This window comes from Tamandua tetradactyla, chromosome 5 (genome assembly GCF_023851605.1).
Source record: "Tamandua tetradactyla isolate mTamTet1 chromosome 5, mTamTet1.pri, whole genome shotgun sequence".
NCBI classification, from domain to species: domain Eukaryota; kingdom Metazoa; phylum Chordata; class Mammalia; order Pilosa; family Myrmecophagidae; genus Tamandua; species Tamandua tetradactyla.
This window is the reverse complement of record NC_135331.1, coordinates 183,576,604-183,594,666: the sequence shown is the minus strand read 5'-3', so window position 1 is coordinate 183,594,666 and position 18,063 is coordinate 183,576,604. Positions and strand designations below refer to the sequence as shown.

Here is an 18,063-nt window from a genome sequence, read left to right as displayed (position 1 = left end):
ATACTCTCAACCTGGGTCACACCCAATCTCTAGCTTGCAATCCAAATTTTCACAAATGGATATACATTAGGGGGGAAAAACACAAATTTTAAAACCAAACTACTATGAGTCAAGAGAAATCAGTAAAAGAAGAACCCCCGAAACATAATTATTAAATGTGTAATATAAAAGTGGTTAGATAAAGAAAAGGAATGTTAAAATATATTTTCAGATTTAGGAGTCACAAGCAGATCAAATAAATCCATATTTACTCTTAGAATAGCTGACCTGAAACACCAAACCAAAGGGAATACCTTAAAAGCAACCAGAGTTTCGTTTCTGAATGTAGAAGATCAAGCAGACTATTGTTCCTATAGTAAAAAGTTAAAAAAAAAACTGGGTAATTTTTTAAAAATCATTTTTTAAAAGATGACCAGAAAGCTAAAAAAAAAAAAAAAAAAGAAATAAAAAGATGACCAGAAAGCTGTGGAAGTCTAAAGGAAATAATTTCTAAAAGTACCTTCATAAGTAGGTGCAGACCAGAAGCCACATTCCTCTGGAAGGCATGGGGGTGGCTGCTGAATCTGGGCATGAGCAGATAGAGAATTTGACTTGCCAAAGACAGCAGGATTGAGCTGGGAGTAGAAGAAACCAGCTTGGCGTTTGAAGTTCATATGACCTTGCAAAAGGATTGGAATCTGGAGGAAAGACCAAAGTACATTGGATTTTTCTGCCCATTAGTTTTCCCCATTAGAATGCTTGCTGAATACTAGACGGGGTTTCGAAGGGTGATTAATGGTTGGAAAAACAACTTTTGCAGACTTAATGTGTCTGACAGTCTTGCTAGAGGGAGGGGCCAGCCATTAACAACACTGGTATTGCTTATCAAGACATTGAAAGCAGAGTCAAACTGAAACTAAACTGGAATTCAGCTCATTTCCCAGTGGGATCAAAACAACCAACACCTCACCTCAGCATCCTCAGAGGAAAGGATTTGCCTTCTCTGGGAGAAAATAATTTATTTCAGTCATGAAAATGTTATCCATAATTATGAAGGGAAGTAAAAAAAACTGAATAAAAACAGTTCCATAGATAACTCAGATAATAGGTTTAGGAGAAAATGCCTTCAAAATATCTATGAAAAATATAAAGAAAAAAAGAGGAACAAAATGGGTAAAAGTTTGGAGTAGTTCCACTGAGAGATTGAATTGCTTAAACAAAACTGAAAATATGTATCTGAAATTAACTTACAATCAGAAATGTAACAAGAATGTTTGATATGCTTCTTGTGAATTTAGTACTATAGGTCTAGCCAGCAAAATAATTTTTTTAAAAAGGTAGTAAGTATAAGATAGAGAAGGAAAAAACAAAACTGAAATTCAAGAAAATATGATTGCCTGCATAAAAATCCAAATGCACTACTATTGTCAAATTATTAGAATTAATAAGAGTTCATCACACTGGCTGGAATAAAGGTAACCATTGTTCTGGTTTGCTAGCTGCTAGAATGTGATATACCAGAAATAGAACAGCTTTTAAAAGGGGGAATTTATTAAAGTTGCAAATTTACAGTTTTAAAGGCCGTGAAATTGTCCAAATTAAAGCAAGTCTATAGAAATGTTCAAATTAAGGCACCAACAAGAGGTTACCTTCACTCAAGAAAGGCTGATGAAGTTCAGGGTTTCTCAGCGGGCAGGGCACCTGGCGAACATGGTGACATCTACTAGCTTTCTCCCCAGGCTTGTTTCATGAAGCTCTCCCTGGGGCATTTTCCTTCTTCATTTCTATTCTCTGGCTGGTGGACTCTGTTACATGGCTCTGTGGCATTTTCAGACTTTCTCCAAAACACTTCCTCTTTTAAAGGATTCTAGTAAACTAATCAAGCCACAGCTGGAATGGGTGGGGTTACATCTCCCTCTAATGAAAGGCTAATATACACAAACTGGTGAGTCACAGCTCTGTGGAGATAGCCTAATCAAGTTTCCAACCTACAGTATTGAAGAAATTAAAAGGTTGCTCCCACAAGATTGATTAGGATTAAAAAATGGCTTTTCTAGGGCACATAAATCCTTTCAAACCAGCACATTCCACACTCTAGAGCCTAAAAAAGACATGTTTTTCCCATATGCAAAATACATTCAACCCATACAATATCAGAAAGCCTTAAAGCATTTCAGTAACAATACAAATGCAATACACAGATAAAGCCAGTACAGTCTCATCAAATTCAGCTACGGGCATGGTCTGTCCTAAAGCAAAACTCTCCTCTGGCTCTGGACCTGTAAAACTCAGAACAAGTCATTTGCTGCCAACATACTTAGGAGGGACAGTCATAGGATACATATACCCATTTCCATGGGGAGAAATTAGAAGGAACACAGGGGTCACCAGACCAAAGCAAAATAGTGTCAATAACAATGAAATAATATTAAAAAATAGGAAGGACCTTTATGGAAAATTTTATAAAATTGTATTGGAAGTCATTAAGAAAAACCTTTATAAATAAAGACATCTGCCATGGTTATGAATTGGAGTATACAATATTCAATGCTCCCCAAATTAATCTTTAAATTCAGTACAATTCCAATCAAAATATTATCAAGGGGATGGTGGGACCTGGGTTTCTGTGTTGAGGTAATTCCTTTTGTGAGGAAGGCAGAGTTGTGGAGTCATCTGAACTATTCATACCCAGGATCTGATAGCTCTCTGCTCATTAGTGGTCAGTCTTCACTGTTTCCAATGGAAAATGGATTTTTGGATGATGGCTGTGGGGATCAACCTGTTCATAGTGGCCTGGGTTCACCTCACTGCTTCACTCACCAGAATGGAGCAAGAGTGGAACAGTACTCTCACTCGGTGTTTGTGGGTGGACTGCCTCCTGACATTGATGAAGATGAAATCACAGCTAGTTTTTGTCACTTCAGCCCTTTGATTGTGAATTGGCCTCATAAACCAGAGAGACAATCCTATTTTCCTCCTAAAGACTAAGTATTCCTGTTATTTCAAGATGAAAGCTCTGTTCAGGCTCTCATTGATGCATGCATAGAAGAAGATGTAAAACTTTCTGTGTGTATCAAGCCCCACTATCAAGGCTAAGCCAGTAGAGATTTGGCCTTGGCATCTCAGTGACAGTGACTTTGTGATGGATGGTTCACAGCCACTTGATCCATGAAAACCTGTATTTATTGGTGGTGTTCCTTGACCATTATGAGCTGTGGAGCTTGCAATGGTAATGGATCAACTGTATAGGGGGTGTGCTATGCTGGGATTGATACTGACCCTGAGCTAAAATATCCAAAAGGAGCTGGGCAAGTTGCATTCTCTAATCAACAGTTACATAGCTACAATCAAGGCCCGCTTTGTTCAACTGCAGCATGGAGAGATAGATGAATGGGTGGCAGTTAAGCCATATGTCTTGGATGATCAGTTCTGTGATGAATGTCAGGGTGCCCATTGTGGGGGAAATTTTGCTCCATTTTTCTGTGTTAATGTTACCTGTCTGCAGTATTACTGTGAATATTGCTGGGCTGCTAGCCATTCTCTTGCTGGCAAGAGTTTGTGAATTCCACAAACTCTTGGTGAAGGAAGGCAGCGACTGTCCTTGGCATATTTCATTCCGCTGGAACTAAAGGAGACCTACAGTGTTCATTTTCACGCCTCAGACTAAGTGCACCATTCTGTTAACTTGGACCCCTTCCTCAACCTCTTCACGCTGGCATGTCCTTTTGTAGCAGTCTGTAACTTAATGATAATAAAATGAAAAAATGACCATAATATAGGGGTTTTATAGATTCTTGTGTCACTGAAAACAATATATGTACTCCTTTTGTATTTTCATCATGTTTGCATGGAACTTTTATTCTCTTGTTGTGCTGGAGACCAAAAGGATCCAAACTTCCTACAACATTTTCTTAGAGGAGAGAGAGAAATATTAAAAGAGAAATGGATGCACACCAATGTTTATAGCAGCGTTATTTACAATTGCAAAGAGATGGAAACAGCCAAAATGTCCATCAACAGACGAGTGGCTAAACAAACTGTGGTATATACATACGATGGAATATTATGCAGCTTTAAGACAGGATAAACTTATGAAGCATGTAATAACGTGGATGGACCTAGAGAACATTATGCTGAGTGAGTCTAGCCAAAAACTAAAAGACAAATACTGTATGGTCCCAATGATGTGAATCGACACTGGAGAATAAACTTGGAATATGTCATTGGTTAAAAAAAAAAAAAAAAAGAAATGGAATAATAGAGTATTTTGGATTTTTAATTAAATTATTATTAATAAGATAACATATAAGAATGCTTTTGTTAAAATAATCATGCCACCATAGCAATAACACTTATTAGCCCATCCTGACAGATTTTTCCTCAGGGAAGTGTTTTTGACTCTTCCTTTTTCTTTCTTTTTGTTCCTCTTTTTTCCCATCCTCTTTTTATTCTTTTAACAGCAGCAGAGGAAGTTAACAATTATTGACAGAAAAGAGCATGTCAAAGTGAATAAATGCATGAGCAGGTTGAAGCAGCATTATAATTAAATTTAAGGGTTTTGAGGCTGAATATTTCTTCATTTCGCCTCAAAGATACTACCACATCAGAGAAAAAGAAACAGTGAAACAGGCAGAGCTGATTTTACTTTCTTTTAAGCAATTTTAAAAACCTACAATGTAAAAATTGGGTAAAGTTAAGACTGAGGGAGCGCGCTTATTTATTTTTAGACTTATCTGGTCACAGCCCCAGGAAACCTGCCAAAGTTAGAATTAAGGTCAAAAACTAGCATTTCCTTTCTTGAAGAACAAATGTATGAATTTTATTTTTGATTTTCTATATAAACTCTATACCCTAATTTACTAATGCTCATCAAGTGTCACTTTGCTCTCCATTTTGACATTAAAAAACAAACAGCACATCTAGAAATACCTCAAGGATATCATCTTTTATTTTGCAACATAGTACACTTGAGCCAAAGCAGGAAGACAAAACTAATATGCCAATTGACTGCTGATTGGCTTACTTTTAAATTTAAAATTACTTTGGGCATCTTATAATTTAGTTGTAACATAGAAAATGATGAAAAGAAGAAAAGTTTAAAAAACATTAAGTAGTTGCAAAGTGTTTTGCACTGTTGAACTAAGTAACTGTGTAAATCTGTGCAAAGGTATGTATGTTTATCTTACTCTTCCTATACAATAAAATAACATTACAGATTCAGAACTTAGCATGGGACATAGTGTTTGAAGTGCAACTTCATCAAGTAAAATGCTTGCTTTATTACAAATAAAATTCTAGCTCTGAAAGGCGTTACTATGTGTCGAACAGTATGCTTCAAGGGTAAATTTAAAATACTCTCTTGAAACCCTGGCCATGGGAGTAACTTTTATTTTAATTAACATTCTCTTATTAAATGCCCTGCTCATCATTGAAAGGATTATTATCAGTGTGCAGAACATGAAAAAAAAAGAAAGAAAAAGCCAATGGCAGTCTTGCCAGTTGTGCTACCTAACAGTACCATCTTGAATCCTTCAAAACCAGACTTGCCCAAACACGGCGGCATGGAGCCACCTGGCTGACAACCCCTACTGATCCTCTTTAAGAACAGCAGTCCTCTTTTATTTTACTTTTTATTTATTTATTTATTTATTTGTATGCCACTGTTTGGCAGGGGTCACATTTCATTCTTTTTCCATGTGAGTGTCCCGTTACTGCAGCACCATTTGTTGAAGTTTTTCCTTGGGTGAATTTTCTGTTTGTTTGTTTGTTTGGGAAGTACATGAACTGGGAATCGAACCCAGGTCTCCTGCATGGCAGGCGAGAATTCTACCACTGAGCACTAGCCTCGCATCCCCAGTCCTTTATTTTTAATACAGGCTTTAATGAACTATACTTGCTAAGTTACAAAGGTTTCAAAATGGAACATTTGCTGTCTAATAGCCAAACACGGGAAGGGAGCTGCTTTAAGAGTTCCTGCGGATATCAAGCAGTCATGCAGAGGAAACTCTAGTGTAGCTGGGCAGGGACTTCTGTTTTCTTTTCTCCTGAACTACATAATTCTAATTGGAATGTTCTTTTGCCTCTTTTATTCTTTTAAATGCTTGTAGGTGGCTTGGGCTGTGTTATTGTGCTGGTCCTACTCAGTAAACAGGTGTGAAGAGTTAACATTACCAAAATAACACCATTTGAGAATTAGCTTTGAATAATGATTTTTCCCTTTGTACATGACCTGCTGTACAGTGTTTTTGTAGCTAACTTATTTCGTCATGCACATAATGTATATTTGTTACGCACTACTTTTGTATATCTTGTTTTTCCAACTGTGAACGTTTTTAGGCACACTTTTCACTGACGGGATATCTCTTAATGCAATACCTCAATTTTCCATATTGCAAGGAGTAGTGTCCGGCGCCGTCTCGCTCAGCTTCTGGTCCCCGGCCGGCGGAGGGAACAGGAGGGAGAGAGAGACAGATGCAGACAAACCGACTCAAGTGACAGACACGGGTTCGAGACACGTTGCAGTTGTGAGCACAGACCTTTACTGGAGCTAAGCTTGCAAGCTCTGTTACAAATTCCGCGCGGGCGAAATACCCCGCGGGGGAACAACCTCTATGCGGCCGTCAGGTACGGCTCCCTATGGGTCGTCTCCACCCACCCTGTCCGGGTAACCTCTTATATACTGTGCCCAAACCCAATAGGTTAGTGCCACGTATACAGAGGTGATTGGAAGACAGGGTTGGTGGGCGCGTGCGTCATACGCGGAAACAGGATGCGGGCGCCATCTTGACTCACTCGATGGGCGGGGGGAACTCTAGAGCAGGCCGCAGCGTGTCCACTAGGCCAGACCCGGGAGGCGGCTCTCCACATCTCCCCCTTTTTTATTTATTTTGACTCAGTGTCTCCATTGATGAGTGTGCTTCTGTGGACCTGAGCGGCTCACTACATGTTTTGGTGCTTTGGGGAGTCTGGACTAGGCTTGCTAGGCACCAACCAGAATGCCACCTCATATAGAGACCGGAGAGCCCGTGAGCTGGAAACCACGTGACTCTCCCTGCAGTGCTTCGCCTCGCAACTGGGTTAGGAGGGGGGGGGCAGGAGAGCGGCAACCAGGGTCGAAAGTGTCACTAGGCATCTCTGTGCAATGGCTGGAGCCTAGTCTGGCCAGGACTGTTACTCCGCCGTAGAGATTATCCTGAGACTAAAATTATGACTCCTGGCGCCGCCTTTTATACCCGGGACACAGCCATGGGCCTTGCAGCGGGTCTTGCTTTCGAGCGTCCCGCCCTGAGTGGCCGGGATGGATCATACGGTGAAATGGGGGACTGGGCAGCAGGGCGGTCGTTGTCAGGAGCACCAGGGGCGAGTGACATAGCCAACATGGTAGTAACACGTAATTGCTGCTGTGTCTGGAACAAGCGTTCTAACAAGCATTTAACAGTGACTAATCCCACTAATAGTCCCACCGCTACGAGAATCTAAGTAGTCAAATTGGGCCAAGAGAACCAAGAGGTGACTCAGTTCCACAGACTTTGTACAGTCTCGCCCAGTTTGGAAAGGTCGAAGGCAACGGGGGTTAACTTGATCTTCCCAAGCACTTTAAGGTCTGATTCCACCTGTTGGGAGAGCGGGGGGTATTAAAACTGGTCCCCCTTCTAAACAATCGAAGGGTGACCAGCGTTTTCGTTGCCATCTCGTCAGTCGCCGCCGTCATCAGCAGAGTTGGAGGCCTGATCTGATGGTTCAGGTTGAAGGCTTGTTGGTTTTTTGGGCAACAGCTCCTTGGCCTCCTCGGGCGATGTCACGGTTCTCACCAGTCTTTCCGGAACCCACACTGGTTGACGTCCTGGCTCCTGGGGAAAAACACAAACAGAGCTTCTGGCCCAGCTGAGCACTGGGTCAGGGCCTTGCCATTGTCCTGACAGGACATCCTTCCAACGGACTAGACCTCTATGTGGAGGACTCGGAGTGGTGTGTTGAAGGGCAGGTGTCATTCCTTGTGAATTTTCATTTAAAAAATTGTACGTAAACAAGGCTATAGACAGTTGAGCCTTTGGGGACAGGCCGTGACCTATTCCCCCTTTCTGTTTCTTTAGTAAGTCTTTGATGTCTAAGATGAAAATAGACTAATGCTCTGGCAGAGCTGAGAGAAGGGGCAACCCCATCTGAACAGGTCCTAAGGACTCCATGCAATTATTAACGGCTCTTAAATCATGTAACAATCTCCATCTGCCTGATTTCTTTTTTATGACGAATACGGGTGTGTTCCAAGGCGATGTGGAGGGAATGATATGGCTCTCTTTTAGCTGTATAGACACTAGAGTATGCAATGCTGACAGCTTTTCTTTTGGTAAGGGCCACTGAGGCACCCACACCGGGGTACTGGTCTTCTACTTTAGTTTTATAGGTGTGGGTGGGAGTCTCTCCTCAGTGGCCCCTAGGAAAAACCCAGGCCTCGTTTATCAGAATTGGAGACAGCCTGTATAGGTGTTGTGCGCCCCTGCAATGAGGCTCTTAAGCCTTTGCCAGGGACATATCCCATTCCTTTTAACAAGCGCTTAGAAGTTGGAGAGCAGCCACTGTAATTACCTGATTCGGCCACCAGAGGGAGCCCGTGGTGAGGGTTTTTGGCGAGATCACCAAAACCATTCACCGGAAGCCGCCGCGCCCCTGCAGCAGGCGCTGGCGGGGCGGAAGGCTGCGTGGGTGAGACAGGGGGCCTCCCCCAATCGATCAGCGGAGGCGCTTCCGCCCCCTCGTCTTCATCGCCATCTGACTCTGAGTCAGAGCTGTCTGAATTATCGCTTGACTCTGGCGGCTTGCCTTTACGGGAGCCGTCCGCAGACGAAACTGACTGAGTTTCTTGGAGCGCGTGCCGTGCCTGTAGCAGGGCGGGAGACGGACTGAGGCCTGAAGTAGACTTTGCCTCAAGGCAAGCACGAACGGTCTCCCAGATAGGGACCAGGATCGGGTCCATACAAAGGCCCGTCCGGCGCGCTCGTTCTATGTCATTACCAAGTTTTAACCAAGAAGGCAGACTAAGGCTCCCGGAGTGGGCGAACCAAGGTGCAAAAGCAGCAACATCGTCTAAGAACCGCAGGAGGGAACTCTTCCTAACCGAGATGCCCCGCTGCTTCAAAAGGGTTTTTAAAGGGGGTAATAAAGGTGAACTCCTGACTGCCCCATGCTTGCAGTCGGCACTGTACCTTAACCACTCGGGGAGCTCTCCCGAGTCACCGGGGCTACCTGAAAGCCCGCGGCCCTTAGCTCTCACGTAACAAGAAGCACTCACCTTCCCACGGTGATCAGGCGTGGAAAGTCCGCCGCGAACTCAGGATGCGCGTCCTCACCAGCTCGAGAAAGGACAGCACAGCGCTCCTCGCAGGAGGGAGGTTCGAGGAGGTTCCCCGTACGGGCCACCACTTGTCCGGCGCCGTCTCGCTCAGCTTCTGGTCCCCGGCCGGCGGAGGGAACAGGAGGGAGAGAGAGACAGACGCAGACAAACCGACTCAAGTAACAGACACGGGTTCGAGACACGTTGCAGTTGTGAGCACAGACCTTTACTGGAGCTAAGCTTGCAAGCTCTGTTACAAATTCCGCGCGGGCGAAATACCCCGCGGGGGAACAACCTCTATGCGGCCGTCAGGTACGGCTCCCTATGGGTCGTCTCCACCCACCCTGTCCGGGTAACCTCTTATATACTGTGCCCAAACCCAATAGGTTAGTGCCACGTATACAGAGGTGATTGGAAGACAGGGTTGGTGGGCGCGTGCGTCATACGCGGAAACAGGATGCGGGCGCCATCTTGACTCACTCGATGGGCGGGGGGAACTCTAGAGCAGGCCGCAGCGTGTCCACTAGGCCAGACCCGGGAGGCGGCTCTCCACATCTCCCCCTTTTTTATTTATTTTGACTCAGTGTCTCCATTGATGAGTGTGCTTCTGTGGACCTGAGCGGCTCACTACATGTTTTGGTGCTTTGGGGAGTCTGGACTAGGCTTGCTAGGCACCAACCAGAATGCCACCTCATATAGAGACCGGAGAGCCCGTGAGCTGGAAACCACGTGACTCTCCCTGCAGTGCTTCGCCTCGCAACTGGGTTAGGAGGGGGGGGGCAGGAGAGCGGCAACCAGGGTCGAAAGTGTCACTAGGCATCTCTGTGCAATGGCTGGAGCCTAGTCTGGCCAGGACTGTTACTCCGCCGTAGAGATTATCCTGAGACTAAAATTATGACTCCTGGCGCCGCCTTTTATACCCGGGACACAGCCATGGGCCTTGCAGCGGGTCTTGCTTTCGAGCGTCCCGCCCTGAGTGGCCGGGATGGATCATACGGTGAAATGGGGGACTGGGCAGCAGGGCGGTCGTTGTCAGGAGCACCAGGGGCGAGTGACATAGCCAACATGGTAGTAACACGTAATTGCTGCTGTGTCTGGAACAAGCGTTCTAACAAGCATTTAACAGTGACTAATCCCACTAATAGTCCCACCGCTACGAGAATCTAAGTAGTCAAATTGGGCCAAGAGAACCAAGAGGTGACTCAGTTCCACAGACTTTGTACAGTCTCGCCCAGTTTGGAAAGGTCGAAGGCAACGGGGGTTAACTTGATCTTCCCAAGCACTTTAAGGTCTGATTCCACCTGTTGGGAGAGCGGGGGGTATTAAAACTGGTCCCCCTTCTAAACAATCGAAGGGTGACCAGCGTTTTCGTTGCCATCTCGTCAGTCGCCGCCGTCATCAGCAGAGTTGGAGGCCTGATCTGATGGTTCAGGTTGAAGGCTTGTTGGTTTTTTGGGCAACAGCTCCTTGGCCTCCTCGGGCGATGTCACGGTTCTCACCAGTCTTTCCGGAACCCACACTGGTTGACGTCCTGGCTCCTGGGGAAAAACACAAACAGAGCTTCTGGCCCAGCTGAGCACTGGGTCAGGGCCTTGCCATTGTCCTGACAGGACATCCTTCCAACGGACTAGACCTCTATGTGGAGGACTCGGAGTGGTGTGTTGAAGGGCAGGTGTCATTCCTTGTGAATTTTCATTTAAAAAATTGTACGTAAACAAGGCTATAGACAGTTGAGCCTTTGGGGACAGGCCGTGACCTATTCCCCCTTTCTGTTTCTTTAGTAAGTCTTTGATGTCTAAGATGAAAATAGACTAATGCTCTGGCAGAGCTGAGAGAAGGGGCAACCCCATCTGAACAGGTCCTAAGGACTCCATGCAATTATTAACGGCTCTTAAATCATGTAACAATCTCCATCTGCCTGATTTCTTTTTTATGACGAATACGGGTGTGTTCCAAGGCGATGTGGAGGGAATGATATGGCTCTCTTTTAGCTGTATAGACACTAGAGTATGCAATGCTGACAGCTTTTCTTTTGGTAAGGGCCACTGAGGCACCCACACCGGGGTACTGGTCTTCTACTTTAGTTTTATAGGTGTGGGTGGGAGTCTCTCCTCAGTGGCCCCTAGGAAAAACCCAGGCCTCGTTTATCAGAATTGGAGACAGCCTGTATAGGTGTTGTGCGCCCCTGCAATGAGGCTCTTAAGCCTTTGCCAGGGACATATCCCATTCCTTTTTTTTTTTTTTTTTTTTTTTTTTTTTTTAAAGGAAAGACAGAGAGAAGGAAGGAAGGATAGAAGGAAGGAAGGAAGGAAGAAAGGGAAACATTTTTAAACATTTTCTTGTTTTATTGTATTCTGTTTCTCCGTTTTTGTTACATGGGCTGGGGCCGGGAATCGAACCGAGGTCCTCCGGCATAGCAGGCAAGCACTTTGCCCGCTGAGCCACCACGGCCCGCCTATACCATTCCTTTTAACAAGCGCTTAGAAGTTGGAGAGCAGCCACTGTAATTACCTGATTCGGCCACCAGAGGGAGCCCGTGGTGAGGGTTTTTGGCGAGATCACCAAAACCATTCACCGGAAGCCGCCGCGCCCCTGCAGCAGGCGCTGGCGGGGCGGAAGGCTGCGTGGGTGAGACAGGGGGCCTCCCCCAATCGATCAGCGGAGGCGCTTCCGCCCCCTCGTCTTCATCGCCATCTGACTCTGAGTCAGAGCTGTCTGAATTATCGCTTGACTCTGGCGGCTTGCCTTTACGGGAGCCGTCCGCAGACGAAACTGACTGAGTTTCTTGGAGCGCGTGCCGTGCCTGTAGCAGGGCGGGAGACGGACTGAGGCCTGAAGTAGACTTTGCCTCAAGGCAAGCACGAACGGTCTCCCAGATAGGGACCAGGATCGGGTCCATACAAAGGCCCGTCCGGCACGCTCGTTCTATGTCATTACCAAGTTTTAACCAAGAAGGCAGACTAAGGCTCCCGGAGTGGGCGAACCAAGGTGCAAAAGCAGCAACATCGTCTAAGAACCGCAGGAGGGAACTCTTCCTAACCGAGATGCCCCGCTGCTTCAAAAGGGTTTTTAAAGGGGGTAATAAAGGTGAACTCCTGACTGCCCCATGCTTGCAGTCGGCACTGTACCTTAACCACTCGGGGAGCTCTCCCGAGTCACCGGGGCTACCTGAAAGCCCGCGGCCCTTAGCTCTCACGTAACAAGAAGCACTCACTTTCCCACGGTGATCAGGCGTGGAAAGTCCGCCGCGAACTCAGGATGCGCGTCCTCACCAGCTCGAGAAAGGACAGCACAGCGCTCCTCGCAGGAGGGAGGTTCGAGGAGGTTCCCCGTACGGGCCACCACTTGTCCGGCGCCGTCTCACTCAGCTTCTGGTCCCCGGCCGGCGGAGGGAACAGGAGGGAGAGAGAGACAGACGCAGACAAACCGACTCAAGTGACAGACACGGGTTCGAGACACGTTGCAGTTGTGAGCACAGACCTTTACTGGAGCTAAGCTTGCAAGCTCTGTTACAAATTCCGCGCGGGCGAAATACCCCGCGGGGGAACAACCTCTATGCGGCCGTCAGGTACGGCTCCCTATGGGTCGTCTCCACCCACCCTGTCCGGGTAACCTCTTATATACTGTGCCCAAACCCAATAGGTTAGTGCCACGTATACAGAGGTGATTGGAAGACAGGGTTGGTGGGCGCGTGCGTCATACGCGGAAACAGGATGTGGGCGCCATCTTGACTCACTCGATGGGCGGGGGGAACTCTAGAGCAGGCCGCAGCGTGTCCACTAGGCCAGACCCGGGAGGCGGCTCTCCACATCTCCCCCTTTTTTATTTATTTTGACTCAGTGTCTCCATTGATGAGTGTGCTTCTGTGGACCTGAGCGGCTCACTACATGTTTTGGTGCTTTGGGGAGTCTGGACTAGGCTTGCTAGGCACCAACCAGAATGCCACCTCATATAGAGACCGGAGAGCCCGTGAGCTGGAAACCACGTGACTCTCCCTGCAGTGCTTCGCCTCGCAACTGGGTTAGGAGGGGGGGGGGCAGGAGAGCGGCAACCAGGGTCGAAAGTGTCACTAGGCATCTCTGTGCAATGGCTGGAGCCTAGTCTGGCCAGGACTGTTACTCCGCCGTAGAGATTATCCTGAGACTAAAATTATGACTCCTGGCGCCGCCTTTTATACCCGGGACACAGCCATGGGCCTTGCAGCGGGTCTTGCTTTCGAGCGTCCCGCCCTGAGTGGCCGGGATGGATCATACGGTGAAATGGGGGACTGGGCAGCAGGGCGGTCGTTGTCAGGAGCACCAGGGGCGAGTGACATAGCCAACATGGTAGTAACACGTAATTGCTGCTGTGTCTGGAACAAGCGTTCTAACAAGCATTTAACAGTGACTAATCCCACTAATAGTCCCACCGCTACGAGAATCTAAGTAGTCAAATTGGGCCAAGAGAACCAAGAGGTGACTCAGTTCCACAGACTTTGTACAGTCTCGCCCAGTTTGGAAAGGTCGAAGGCAACGGGGGTTAACTTGATCTTCCCAAGCACTTTAAGGTCTGATTCCACCTGTTGGGAGAGCGGGGGGTATTAAAACTGGTCCCCCTTCTAAACAATCGAAGGGTGACCAGCGTTTTCGTTGCCATCTCGTCAGTCGCCGCCGTCATCAGCAGAGTTGGAGGCCTGATCTGATGGTTCAGGTTGAAGGCTTGTTGGTTTTTTGGGCAACAGCTCCTTGGCCTCCTCGGGCGATGTCACGGTTCTCACCAGTCTTTCCGGAACCCACACTGGTTGACGTCCTGGCTCCTGGGGAAAAACACAAACAGAGCTTCTGGCCCAGCTGAGCACTGGGTCAGGGCCTTGCCATTGTCCTGACAGGACATCCTTCCAACGGACTAGACCTCTATGTGGAGGACTCGGAGTGGTGTGTTGAAGGGCAGGTGTCATTCCTTGTGAATTTTCATTTAAAAAATTGTACGTAAACAAGGCTATAGACAGTTGAGCCTTTGGGGACAGGCCGTGACCTATTCCCCCTTTCTGTTTCTTTAGTAAGTCTTTGATGTCTAAGATGAAAATAGACTAATGCTCTGGCAGAGCTGAGAGAAGGGGCAACCCCATCTGAACAGGTCCTAAGGACTCCATGCAATTATTAACGGCTCTTAAATCATGTAACAATCTCCATCTGCCTGATTTCTTTTTTATGACGAATACGGGTGTGTTCCAAGGCGATGTGGAGGGAATGATATGGCTCTCTTTTAGCTGTATAGACACTAGAGTATGCAATGCTGACAGCTTTTCTTTTGGTAAGGGCCACTGAGGCACCCACACCGGGGTACTGGTCTTCTACTTTAGTTTTATAGGTGTGGGTGGGAGTCTCTCCTCAGTGGCCCCTAGGAAAAACCCAGGCCTCGTTTATCAGAATTGGAGACAGCCTGTATAGGTGTTGTGCGCCCCTGCAATGAGGCTCTTAAGCCTTTGCCAGGGACATATCCCATTCCTTTTTTTTTTTTTTTTTTTTTTTTTTTTTTAAAGGAAAGACAGAGAGAAGGAAGGAAGGATAGAAGGAAGGAAGGAAGGAAGAAAGGGAAACATTTTTAAACATTTTCTTGTTTTATTGTATTCTGTTTCTCCGTTTTTGTTACATGGGCTGGGGCCGGGAATCGAACCGAGGTCCTCCGGCATAGCAGGCAAGCACTTTGCCCGCTGAGCCACCGCGGCCCGCCTATACCATTCCTTTTAACAAGCGCTTAGAAGTTGGAGAGCAGCCACTGTAATTACCTGATTCGGCCACCAGAGGGAGCCCGTGGTGAGGGTTTTTGGCGAGATCACCAAAACCATTCACCGGAAGCCGCCGCGCCCCTGCAGCAGGCGCTGGCGGGGCGGAAGGCTGCGTGGGTGAGACAGGGGGCCTCCCCCAATCGATCAGCGGAGGCGCTTCCGCCCCCTCGTCTTCATCGCCATCTGACTCTGAGTCAGAGCTGTCTGAATTATCGCTTGACTCTGGCGGCTTGCCTTTACGGGAGCCGTCCGCAGACGAAACTGACTGAGTTTCTTGGAGCGCGTGCCGTGCCTGTAGCAGGGCGGGAGACGGACTGAGGCCTGAAGTAGACTTTGCCTCAAGGCAAGCACGAACGGTCTCCCAGATAGGGACCAGGATCGGGTCCATACAAAGGCCCGTCCGGCACGCTCGTTCTATGTCATTACCAAGTTTTAACCAAGAAGGCAGACTAAGGCTCCCGGAGTGGGCGAACCAAGGTGCAAAAGCAGCAACATCGTCTAAGAACCGCAGGAGGGAACTCTTCCTAACCGAGATGCCCCGCTGCTTCAAAAGGGTTTTTAAAGGGGGTAATAAAGGTGAACTCCTGACTGCCCCATGCTTGCAGTCGGCACTGTACCTTAACCACTCGGGGAGCTCTCCCGAGTCACCGGGGCTACCTGAAAGCCCGCGGCCCTTAGCTCTCACGTAACAAGAAGCACTCACTTTCCCACGGTGATCAGGCGTGGAAAGTCCGCCGCGAACTCAGGATGCGCGTCCTCACCAGCTCGAGAAAGGACAGCACAGCGCTCCTCGCAGGAGGGAGGTTCGAGGAGGTTCCCCGTACGGGCCACCACTTGTCCGGCGCCGTCTCACTCAGCTTCTGGTCCCCGGCCGGCGGAGGGAACAGGAGGGAGAGAGAGACAGACGCAGACAAACCGACTCAAGTGACAGACACGGGTTCGAGACACGTTGCAGTTGTGAGCACAGACCTTTACTGGAGCTAAGCTTGCAAGCTCTGTTACAAATTCCGCGCGGGCGAAATACCCCGCGGGGGAACAACCTCTATGCGGCCGTCAGGTACGGCTCCCTATGGGTCGTCTCCACCCACCCTGTCCGGGTAACCTCTTATATACTGTGCCCAAACCCAATAGGTTAGTGCCACGTATACAGAGGTGATTGGAAGACAGGGTTGGTGGGCGCGTGCGTCATACGCGGAAACAGGATGTGGGCGCCATCTTGACTCACTCGATGGGCGGGGGGAACTCTAGAGCAGGCCGCAGCGTGTCCACTAGGCCAGACCCGGGAGGCGGCTCTCCACATCTCCCCCTTTTTTATTTATTTTGACTCAGTGTCTCCATTGATGAGTGTGCTTCTGTGGACCTGAGCGGCTCACTACATGTTTTGGTGCTTTGGGGAGTCTGGACTAGGCTTGCTAGGCACCAACCAGAATGCCACCTCATATAGAGACCGGAGAGCCCGTGAGCTGGAAACCACGTGACTCTCCCTGCAGTGCTTCGCCTCGCAACTGGGTTAGGAGGGGGGGGGGCAGGAGAGCGGCAACCAGGGTCGAAAGTGTCACTAGGCATCTCTGTGCAATGGCTGGAGCCTAGTCTGGCCAGGACTGTTACTCCGCCGTAGAGATTATCCTGAGACTAAAATTATGACTCCTGGCGCCGCCTTTTATACCCGGGACACAGCCATGGGCCTTGCAGCGGGTCTTGCTTTCGAGCGTCCCGCCCTGAGTGGCCGGGATGGATCATACGGTGAAATGGGGGACTGGGCAGCAGGGCGGTCGTTGTCAGGAGCACCAGGGGCGAGTGACATAGCCAACATGGTAGTAACACGTAATTGCTGCTGTGTCTGGAACAAGCGTTCTAACAAGCATTTAACAGTGACTAATCCCACTAATAGTCCCACCGCTACGAGAATCTAAGTAGTCAAATTGGGCCAAGAGAACCAAGAGGTGACTCAGTTCCACAGACTTTGTACAGTCTCGCCCAGTTTGGAAAGGTCGAAGGCAACGGGGGTTAACTTGATCTTCCCAAGCACTTTAAGGTCTGATTCCACCTGTTGGGAGAGCGGGGGGTATTAAAACTGGTCCCCCTTCTAAACAATCGAAGGGTGACCAGCGTTTTCGTTGCCATCTCGTCAGTCGCCGCCGTCATCAGCAGAGTTGGAGGCCTGATCTGATGGTTCAGGTTGAAGGCTTGTTGGTTTTTTGGGCAACAGCTCCTTGGCCTCCTCGGGCGATGTCACGGTTCTCACCAGTCTTTCCGGAACCCACACTGGTTGACGTCCTGGCTCCTGGGGAAAAACACAAACAGAGCTTCTGGCCCAGCTGAGCACTGGGTCAGGGCCTTGCCATTGTCCTGACAGGACATCCTTCCAACGGACTAGACCTCTATGTGGAGGACTCGGAGTGGTGTGTTGAAGGGCAGGTGTCATTCCTTGTGAATTTTCATTTAAAAAATTGTACGTAAACAAGGCTATAGACAGTTGAGCCTTTGGGGACAGGCCGTGACCTATTCCCCCTTTCTGTTTCTTTAGTAAGTCTTTGATGTCTAAGATGAAAATAGACTAATGCTCTGGCAGAGCTGAGAGAAGGGGCAACCCCATCTGAACAGGTCCTAAGGACTCCATGCAATTATTAACGGCTCTTAAATCATGTAACAATCTCCATCTGCCTGATTTCTTTTTTATGACGAATACGGGTGTGTTCCAAGGCGATGTGGAGGGAATGATATGGCTCTCTTTTAGCTGTATAGACACTAGAGTATGCAATGCTGACAGCTTTTCTTTTGGTAAGGGCCACTGAGGCACCCACACCGGGGTACTGGTCTTCTACTTTAGTTTTATAGGTGTGGGTGGGAGTCTCTCCTCAGTGGCCCCTAGGAAAAACCCAGGCCTCGTTTATCAGAATTGGAGACAGCCTGTATAGGTGTTGTGCGCCCCTGCAATGAGGCTCTTAAGCCTTTGCCAGGGACATATCCCATTCCTTTTAACAAG

At 47.9% G+C, this 18,063-nt stretch overlaps 1 protein-coding gene and 1 pseudogene across 2 annotated transcripts in view; one reads left to right on the top strand and one right to left on the bottom strand.

Moving 5' to 3' along the window:
- Nucleotides 1–471: 471 nt before the first annotated feature.
- The window catches only part of HSF2 (heat shock transcription factor 2), a 114,834-nt gene continuing 97,242 nt past the window's right edge, over nucleotides 472–18,063 (bottom strand). For both annotated transcript variants that reach the window (XM_077162781.1, XM_077162782.1), the window contains one exon: nucleotides 472–677. In XM_077162781.1, coding sequence (XP_077018896.1) covers nucleotides 502–677 — 176 coding nt within the window. In that variant the 3' untranslated portion in view covers nucleotides 472–501. The remainder of the gene's footprint in view (nucleotides 678–18,063) is intronic.
- LOC143682514 (cytoplasmic polyadenylation element-binding protein 4 pseudogene) lies at nucleotides 2,527–3,608 on the top strand (annotated as a pseudogene).